At 46.3% G+C, this 9960-nt stretch overlaps 3 protein-coding genes across 3 annotated transcripts; 1 reads left to right on the plus strand and 2 right to left on the minus strand.

The window, feature by feature from the left end:
• Positions 1-2313: 2313 nt before the first annotated feature.
• On the plus strand, positions 2314-5525 carry LOC119284475 (stomatin-like protein 2, mitochondrial). The gene is made up of 8 exons (XM_037563579.1): positions 2314-2736; positions 2858-3007; positions 3097-3154; positions 3232-3324; positions 4079-4111; positions 4678-4769; positions 4879-4938; positions 5050-5525. Exons 1-8 carry the CDS (start codon positions 2341-2343, stop codon positions 5254-5256), a joined length of 1089 nt encoding a protein of 362 aa, XP_037419476.1. The 5' UTR covers positions 2314-2340; the 3' UTR covers positions 5257-5525.
• Positions 5526-5797: 272 nt separating this feature from the next.
• Positions 5798-8074, minus strand: LOC119284474 (probable serine/threonine-protein kinase PBL7). Its single transcript, XM_037563578.1, has 2 exons — positions 7570-8074; positions 5798-6948 (listed from the first exon to the last, which is right to left on the minus strand). The coding sequence occupies exons 1-2, from the start codon at positions 7814-7816 to the stop codon at positions 5873-5875; spliced, it is 1323 nt and encodes a 440-aa protein (XP_037419475.1). The 5' UTR covers positions 7817-8074; the 3' UTR covers positions 5798-5872.
• A 134-nt stretch (positions 8075-8208) lies between these two features.
• On the minus strand, positions 8209-9599 carry LOC119284476. The gene is made up of 4 exons (XM_037563580.1): positions 9450-9599; positions 9236-9391; positions 8683-8870; positions 8209-8560 (listed from the first exon to the last, which is right to left on the minus strand). Exons 1-4 carry the CDS (start codon positions 9539-9541, stop codon positions 8346-8348), a joined length of 651 nt encoding a protein of 216 aa, XP_037419477.1. The 5' UTR covers positions 9542-9599; the 3' UTR covers positions 8209-8345.
• Between the last annotated feature and the right edge of the window lie 361 nt (positions 9600-9960).

Genomic DNA, 9960 nt, shown 5'->3' on the forward strand with positions numbered 1-9960 from the left:
CGGGCTAGTCGATAGATCATTATGACATTACTCATCATACCCTTAGGTCTTAGACCACAACATATGATCTCGAGGTAGATCAACTCTTGTAACCTTATATTCATCAAGATCAATCAAGCAGGAAGTATTGCCTCAATAGAGAGGGCCCGAACCTGGGTAAACATCGTGTCCCTTGTCTCCTGTTACCCATCGATCCATGACACACAGCTTGGGATCCCCTACCCGAGATCCACCGATTTTGACACCGACAATGGTGCTTTCATTGAGAGTTCCGCTGTGTGATCAGTAAAGGATCAATGGCTTGTCTGCAGATTAACTGGAACGTTGGCATCTTCGTCACCGGCTCGACTGGTCACCTTGGCTCGACCGAGGACAATACTCCACGTCGGATCATCATGTCCGGACAATGACCTTCATCAACATCAACTCTGATCTCTCTCAGATCATGGAGGAATCATCCATGGAGCCCGAGGGCTCAACGTCAACATTGCCCCCGTGTGACCATGCTGTTTTTTTGGACAACAAACTTGTATCCGCTGCCACCACCTCCTCGAGCATCGCTTTGACGATTCCTTCGGTGGAATTGTGCGGAATTAAGTCGACAACAGCCATGCAAAATTTCGTCGAGTAGAGGCATACTAGTGATCCCGTTCATTAAATGAAAACTCATGTCTATGGCTAGAAAACTTAACTATCTTTGATTAACGAGCTAGTCAAGTAGAGGCATACTAGTGACACTATGTTTGTCTATGTATTCACACATGTACTAAGTTTCCGGTTAATACAATTCTAGCATGAATAATGAACATTTATTATGGTATAAGGAAATATAAATAACAACTTTATTATTGCCTCTAGGGCATATTTCCTTCAGGTGCAAGGCAAAGGGCTCCATCCAGATCATGAGTAGCCGTCCAAGCGCGGCAAGGGCATACCATAGCGTGAGTAATCAGAGGCAGCGACATCCATTCTAGGCCAATGTGTCCGCATGAGGAGTAGTGTGGCGGATCCTGCAATGGAGGCGGGGTCTAAAGGAGCAGAAACTGCGGTGTCTAACCTGCTTCGCGAATTGGAGAGGATGAGGCAACGACATGGACGTCAAAGGCATAGCGAGAGTTTGTCGGCGTCATGAAGGGGGTGGGGATGAGATTTAGAGTTTCGGGTCCTCCACGGGGGCTGAATTCCTGTAATCTTGCTGTCAATCTCTTCTGAAATTTTGCTCATTATTAGACGGACGCTAGGGGCGGAAGGTTTTTTTTATGGGAGGGGCGGAAGGTTTCGTGAGTTTCATCTGCCTATAGAATTTGCTAAACGTACATTTTGGTGGGGCTATTATTACGATTGACGGTTATATTCAATCAAATGGGACAGATTGTAAGGTGGAAATTGGTTCGATGTTCTGTGTACATGTGTTGGGATGCGTTTAGGAAAGAATATGTTTGCTCTTTTAATAGTAGTAGAGAAAAAGAAAAAAAAGAATGTTTTTTTAAATCCTTTTTTCTTTTCTTTTTCTTTTCTTGCAAGAAAAGGAAAAGAAGTAGTCTTTACCTTAAATATAAATCCCAGCCATCGTCGTTCCTATCGAATAGTTAATCTGGATCCGTCTTGAAAAAAAAGTCCTAGGATGGCGATGTCGACGGCGACGCGGATGCTGGCGCCCCACCCCGCCCCCGGTCTCCTCCGCTCCGCCGGTGAGGGGTTCTGTCACCCGCCGTGGTCACGAGGGATCGAGCGGAGGGCGAGGGCATGGGTTCTGTCTATTTGTCCGAAGAAGAGAAGCAGAGCAGAGCAATGGTCGGATCGGAGCGAAGCGGAGCAGACCAATGATCGGATCGGAGCAGAGCAATAGGGTGGATGGATGGATGGATGGATAGGCATTATATATCCGTAGTACTAGTATTTGTTTTGTTTTTGTTTTTGTACAAGACGCTGCTGCAGGCGCAAAGAAACGCCGCTGGTACCCTTTTTAGCATGCTTCCATATGCAAATTTATATTAAATATTTTGAGTTATTCATAACTCTAAATAAAAATCATAATATTTTTTTCATTTATACAACTTATATCAAATAGGTTTATCTCTTGTTTGTTATTTTTATTTAATAATAACACAAACTATATATTGGTGCTAAAGTATTATTTATTTATTTTTGAATTTCACAATGACTAAATCTTGTACTAAAATATTTTAAAGTAATAGGAAACTCTAGTGCGTTCTTTTCTTTTCTTGGAAGCAAGGAAAGAAAATATTTCTCTTCTTAATAAATAAATAAAGTAAATCCCAAGCGACCGTCGAATCTAATCCAGTCCAAATAATAATTCTTGTCGAGACCCAGCCAACGATGTCCATGGCGGCGACCCGGATGCTGGCGCGCCGCGCCGCCCCCGGCCTCCTCCGTTCCGCCGCCAGCCCCGGCCTCGCGCTGCCGGCGGTGCTGCAGGCGCAAGGACGGTGGTACCGCGCAGCAGGAGGGGACCCGTCGCCGTCGTTCTACGAGCCGCCGCCGACCCCGGCGAACCTGGGCCTGAGCATCGTCCCGGAGAAGAAGGCGTTTGTGGTGGAGCGCTTCGGCAAGTACCTCAAGACCCTGTCGTCGGGGATCCACCTCCTGATGCCCGGCGTGGACCGCATCGCCTATGTGCACTCGCTCAAGGAGGAGGCCATCCCCATCCCGGACAACTCGGCAATCACAAAGGACAACGTCTCGATACAGATCGGAGGGGTGCTATACGTCAAGGTTTGATTTTTCTTGGATTTCCTTTTCGATTCTTGTTTAGCTTAGAAGAAGAATCTACTCTACTTAGTACTATTCATGAATTGAATCGAATCTAATGTCGATTGGATTGGAATCGAAACAGATCGTCGACCCCTACATGGCCTCTTACGGCGTGGAGAACCCCGTCTATGCTGTCATCCAACTTGCGCAGACAACCATGAGGAGTGAACTTGGCAAGATTACCCTCGACAAGACCTTTGAGGAGAGGGACACGCTCAACACCAGCATTGTGGTATGTATTATAATTTCATCTTCATCTTCATCTTCAGAGGGACTTATCTTCAGTATAGAGATTTCTTCTGTTTTGTTTCCCAACTACAGAAGTCAATCAATGAGGCAGCAGAAACTTGGGGTTTGAAGTGTCTTCGCTATGAAATCAGTATGTTTCTTTTCTTTCTTTCTTTCTTTCTTCAACTAGAGTATGTTTCTTCAACTGATGCTTGTCTATCTTTCTAGGGGACATCACTCCTCCAGATGGAGTCAAGAAGGCCATGGAGATGCAGGCCGCAGCAGAGCGCAAGAAACGTGCTCAGATCCTCGAGTCTGAAGGTAGTAGCTTTTACTAACTTGATTCTTCTTGTTTAGTTTAACAACCTTCTTCAGTTTTTATTTATCTGATCTGATGATAAAGTTGCACAATGAATCCTGACTCATGTCAGACAAGTGCTCTGCCCATATACTAGTGCTAGATGCAAGTTGCAAATTAAGTCCTGCTTCCTGATTTATGCTGCCAAGCATATAGTGTCGGATTTCATCGTATGGCAAACTGCTCTTCAGTTTAACAACATTCTGTTTTTATGCGAGATAAGTTGCACAATCAGTTTAACAACACTAAATCTACTACTTGCTACCTGACTGATATTGACAAGTGCTCTGGTCCACCCCATATTATATACTAGTGCTATATGTAAGTTGCAAACTAATAAATCCTGCTAACTTACTGATATTGCCAGTAGACACTGTTGGAATCCTGCTACCATACTCATGTTGCCAAGTAGACAGTGTTCGATTTCATCAGACCAAACTTGTATGGGCCCTTCAGTTTAACAACATTCTATTTTTATGCCATGATAAGTTGCACACTGAATCCTGCTTGCTACCTTATGTTCAGCCCATGTGCTATGCTAGTTATAAGTTGTAAATTGTATCTTGCTATGCTACCTGACTGATGATGTTGCCCTTAATAGTGTTAGTTTTCATCAGACCAAACTCGTATCGCCAACTCTGTTTGAGCTCTTACACCATGTTTTGTACAATAAACTAGAGATTTAACTCCAGGTTTTGTTTTCTTCTCTTGTGCCAGGTGCTATGATGGAAAATGCAAACAAAGCAAAGGGTACGTGACATCTGTTTTATTATCCTGCCCTGCAGATTCTGAAATATTTTTGCTTGCTCTGCTGGTCAAAATAATGTTAGGATTGCAAGTCCTGCTATTCCTCGCAACTGTTGTTAGGATTGGAAGTAATAATGGATAATACCGCCTCATGGACTTGTTCTTAATTTCTTTCTGCTTGCATGTATTTTTTTCCCTCATCCATTCAAGGAGATTGAACCTGATGCATTTCTACACAGGGCAGGGGTTTAAATTATGTCTCACTTGTACAGAAGGTTCACTAGCTAGACACATGCATCTTATGGCAATGAATTTCATGAAACATCAAGTATGCATTTTAGCACAGATGTTCAGTTCTACTGTTTGTATTGTTGGACGACTATACATACTTGAAGAGCTATTCTGATTATAATAAATAATGTCCCAGTTGACAAAACCAAAGTCTTGTCATTTCTACTATATTTATTATTTGCTTGGAACATATTTCGATTGTTGCCCTCTGGTCTGGTGAAGCTAAAAAGTGTTGCTTGACTCTTGGACTTGCGCTTGTTTTTCTATGTGGACACCAGGTGAAGCTGAAGCGATTCTTGCCAGGTCGCAAGCCACTGCTGAAGGGATCAGGATGGTCTCAGAGTCGTTTAAAACTGAAGGCAGCACGGAGGTATCACATATTATTATTTTTTCTTGATGGAATAGTTGCTCGTTCCTTGAATTAAGATTTTGCTTTTGCCTAACAAAACATACATGGCTGCTTGTGATTTGTACTGCAGGCTGCCAGCTTGAGGATTGCTGAACAGTACATCAGAGCATTCAGTGAACTGGCTAGAAGTGTGAGTTGTTGAATCTTAATAATTATAGTATATACACGACTCTTGGCGTTTGCTAGCTGATATGAAATTTCATTGTACTTACTGATGCGTGTGTGTTTTGCCAAACTGCAGACGAACACGATGCTTCTTCCCAGCGACGCAGGCAACCCGGGGACAATGATTGCCCAGGCGCTCCAGATATACAACCACACGTACAAGCAGAAACTGACGCTGGGAAGCCCCAGCCCCAGCCCTAGCAAGCGGGCAGAAGAGGAGGCTGATTTGTCCCTTGGGATGCCATCCGTGAGCGACCTCGGCACCTTTGAGCACCACAAGTAGAGAGAGTATCTTCTTTTTTCTTTTCTTTTCTTTTCTTTTCTTTTCTGTTAGGAAGGAGAGGAATGAATAGCTAGACTGGATAGATAGATTGATAGGGAGGAAGTGCAACTTTGTCACGAGAGAAGATTTACTGATTTGCTAGGAGCAGCTTTGAGAGCAAGCTTTTTGTCTCTCTATATGAATTGAGTTGAGTGGTGTTACACGCACAACCTTTGAATATGTTGCATGAGATATTTTATTTTATTAGTTTTGGTGCAACGATGTTTTCAGCTTTTCTTGTCAAGTTTTTGTTGCTACAGTTTTTTTTTGGGGGGGCATGAAATCTGATAGATTTTACTACAAAAGAATGCTGCCTAAGTTAAGTTGATTGTTAATGTTGTGCTGGCTCTTTTGTTTGTTGTCAATTGTTGTTGTGCTGGCTCTTTTGTTTGTTGTCAATTGTTGTTGTAGCAGCAGGAAATAAATAAATCTTATTATCCTACGGACGGGCGGGCATGCACAAACCAGGTTAGGTTACTTGTAGAGAAAATAATCCCTCAGATAACAACAAGACTTGCTTTGCATATATATATATATACATGTTGCACGGACAGATATGCATGTTTGCTGTTAATAGCTAGTCAGTGGCATCATCCTCCTCCTCCTTGGGCGGCGACTGTTGTTGAGGATGGGTAGGGCTAGGGCTAGGGGAAGGCGACTGTTGTTGAGAGGGAGGGGAAGGCTTGGCGACGCCGGTGAGGTAGTCGAGCGCCGTGACAACGTCGGCGATGGAGGGGCGCATGGTGGCATCCTCCTGCAGACACATGGCGGAGATGGCGAGCGCCTGGTAGAGCCCCTTGGTTGGGTATGCGCCGCGGAGGAGCGGGTCGGCCATCTCCCTGAAGCGCTTCTTGCTCTTGAACCGCGGCGCCGCCCACTGCACAAGGTTGTGCTCATCACGGGGCCTGGACGTGTCGATGACGCGCCGCCCCGTGATGATCTCGAGGAAGACGACGCCGAAGCTATAGACGTCGGACATGGTGGTGAGCTTGCCCGTGAGCGCGTACTCGGGGGCGCAGTAGCCGTAGGTGCCCATGACCCTGGTGGAGACATGGGTCTTGTCGCCGACGGGGCCGACCTTGGCAAGGCCAAAGTCGGAGAGGTGCGCGCGGAAGCAGCCGTCGAGGAGGATGTTGGAGGCCTTGAAGTCGCGGTAGATGACGGGCGGGCCGGGGCGGCGGGAGGCGTCGTGGAGGTACTCGAGGCCCCGGGCGGCGCCCTGCGCGATGCGCATGCGCATGGCCCAGTCGAGCCCCCGGGACGACGGCGGCAGGTCCAGGAGGTGGTCCTCGAGGGAGCCCTGGGGCATGAACTCGTAGACGAGCATGCGGTGGTTGGCGTCGGCGCAGTAGCCGATGAGGGTGACGAGGTGGGGGTGCTTGAGGAGGCTGAGCATGAGCACCTCCACCAGGAACTCGCGCGTGCCCTGCAGCCCGTTGCGGTCCAGCTGCTTCACCGCCACCTCCGTGCCGTCCCGCAGCCGCCCGCGGTACACCGGCCCGAACCCGCCCTCGCCCAGCATCGAGTCCACCCGGAACCCGCCGCTGGCCTCCGAGAGCTCGGCGAATGTGAATGCGCGCGCCGTCACCGCCGCCTCCTCCTTGTTCATCCCCAGGATCTCGTCAGCCACCCGCCGGTTGTGCTCGTACGTCGCTGCAATTCAATACCACATTGCAAATCTCACTCAGTCATCCATCCATTCATTCATTCATCACTGTCTCTTATTTCACCTAGTATCTATCTATATATTCATTCATTCCCCTCTCTTGTTTCAAAAATATGTGTATAGTGTGCATTTTGTTTGTTTATTTATGTAGCACAAGTTTATGTCGTCGTTTTTCTTTATACAACAAGGTCATCTTGTATTTTGAATCTCACTTTGACCATCAATTTTACCAACAGGGCATAAAAAAGTACTCTCTCCGTAACAAAATGCAATTCAGTTTTTTATACCCTATCCAAAACCAAAAAACATCTTATATTTTGGTACAGAGGCTGTATATCTTTGAAAGTGCAAATCCAATGGTATATATACTCTTTGTGTCATAGTATAACTCTTATTTTGTTGGTCTCATCAAAGGTAGACAAAAAAAAGGAGGTGATCACATCATCACAAATTTAAAGGATTATTACTTGTTGGTCAGAGGCTTTGCCTTAATGAGAAAACAAAATGTAATATCATACAATACAATATTTTGATTGGAGCTAGTTTCTTAAGGACATTTATTTATGTATGTATGTACATGGATGGATAGATGATGAAGATTTGTGTACCTGATTCTGCAACAATCTCATCGACGAGGGTGGCAAGGTTGTTGTTGTTGCTGCTGCTGCGGGCGCCCTCCTCCTCTTGATGATCGTCATCTCGTCGCAGCAGATTAGGGGGGCGGACGGTGACGGCTGGAGCGTCTCGGGGAGGCGGCTTCTTGGTTGTGGAAGCAGGTACGGCCGCCGGACCACCAGCATGACCATGATCCAGGAGCTTGTCGGCGCCGGACTGGAAGCAACACAAGATGCCCATCCTTCCTTCCTTGCTAGGTGGTGAATGCTTGAGCAAATTCAATTCTACTACCTAACGATACATAGAAAGAATTTGCCCAAGCATTCAATCCAATCCATTTTGTTTCGATTCTTCGATCCAATCCCAATCGACACGATGAGCAAGGTCATTGGCGGCCCGCCGGAATCCATGCCATGCCATGCCACCCACATGCTAAGCTAAACAAACGTAGGGTTGATGGTTTGCCCGGCTGGCAGGCCTAAGCACCAAGTGCATGCATGCATGCCCCCCTCCTAATTTTAGTTACTACTGTACATTTCTTTCTATCTATCTATCTATCTATCTATCCCTAGCTTGCTTCTTGTTTCAGGCACATAGGATAGGATAGGATAGGATTCAGACATCAAAGCAAGTGAGTGAAGTGATGCTCAACTCAATTCAATTCAATTATTGCCATCTCCATCAAACCAAATTTCTATGAATATTCTTTCTTGTCAACTATCTCCTCTTGTCGCAACGACAAGAAAAGAAAAGAAGAAAGGCTCAACTCTCAACTGATTTCCCCACCACCAGCAGTATCACTAATCTTACAGTTGTCGTCGTCATCAGCAGAAGTGCTGCTCATCAGGTTTAGGTTCATCACGACTGGTTGCTGACCCTGACTGCCATCATCTGAAGGTAGTGCTTCCAGCTGCAGTTCCAGGCGAGCATCCATGGCCAGTATCTCCCAGTCGTGGTGGCGCAGAAACGAAAGCACACCATCCTCTTTATGCACAAGTAGCACAAGACAAGATAAAGCAGACATTATAAGAAAACTAGGTACTGAAGGAAATCCACGAGTATCTATCTATGTATGAGTGTCAAGAAAGAAGTAGCTGTTGACAAACCTCCATTCCGGACGGCCTCGATCTGAAACACTCCCGAACCCCGTGGCCCTGTGACCGGGAACGTGCACGACACGGATCGGCGCCGATGACCCAAAACGACAGATGCATCGTACCATGGGCCTCTAGCTATAGGCACCCCGATCGCCTGTACGACCTCTGGGTTCTCGCTAGCCTTGTCGATCGCCTTGCTGGATTGTAGGCACATATCATCATCATCATCATCATACAAATCATGAAAGAAAGAAAGAAAGAAAGAAAGAAAGATTTAATAGGAGATATATGGAGTATGTTCTTCGTTGGTGCATATATATTTATCTAATGTTCCTAATAATAACTGAAAAAGGGTCCAAACCTGCGTATAGTACAGGTACAGGTACAGGGTATACATAGAAAGAAGATTATTCGAAGAAAGGTGATAAATTCCAAGAAAGCAGAGCAGTTATATCATGTACTAATGTAGATGTTGAATTGATTCTAGAGAGCAGAGCAGAGCAGAGCAGAAGCAGAAGCAGATGCAGAAGCAGATGCAGATGCAGATGCACATCCTAGAGACCTGGTGCATCCGTGGAAGATGGCGAGGTCGTTGATGGCGCTGAGGGCGACTCCCCCGGCCAGGCTGATGGACCCGATAGCCACCACCTTCCGGACTGCCGTAGACCTCTTCTTCTTCTCTCCGGCGGCACCGGCACCGGCAAAGTAGGAGGAGGAGCTGAAACCAACTCAGTCCATGAGCTGGAAAGAAAACCAAACAAGAGATGGTTGCTTACCGGCCATCTCCAGCGGATCTGCTGCTTCGGCCGGCGAGCAGGGGAAGGCCAAGCACGAGCTTCCTCGTCCTCGTCCACGCCGCCGGCGACATCGAGGACTGAGGAGGAGGAGGAGGGTGAGTGGGTGTGGGCTCAACTGAACTGAAATGATCAGGTCAGGCCTTCATTCGGTGGGCCGGACAGGCAGGCCCGGCCCAGCCCAGCCCAGGGGAAGCTATCTAATCTTCCTTCTCCAATCCTTTCCTCATAAAAAAACAAATATTCCTTCTCGAGTAGTAGTAGTAGCAGTCGTCGTCGTCATCGTCGTAGTAGTAGTAATGCTGTAATTTGGAAATTTGCTCCTCCTAACTCCTTTTGTTGATATGCCAAAGTTATTTAAAAGAGGTTCAACTTCACATCTTTCCACCGCTCATTACAAAGAACATAATAACGTCTTTATGTTTTATTTACTTACTAGCAAAAGGGCCCGTGCATTGCAAGAGAAGAAAAAATAATTCATAGTCTTCAACGA

This window comes from Triticum dicoccoides, chromosome 4A (assembly GCF_002162155.2).
Source record: "Triticum dicoccoides isolate Atlit2015 ecotype Zavitan chromosome 4A, WEW_v2.0, whole genome shotgun sequence".
Taxonomy (NCBI): domain Eukaryota; kingdom Viridiplantae; phylum Streptophyta; class Magnoliopsida; order Poales; family Poaceae; genus Triticum; species Triticum dicoccoides.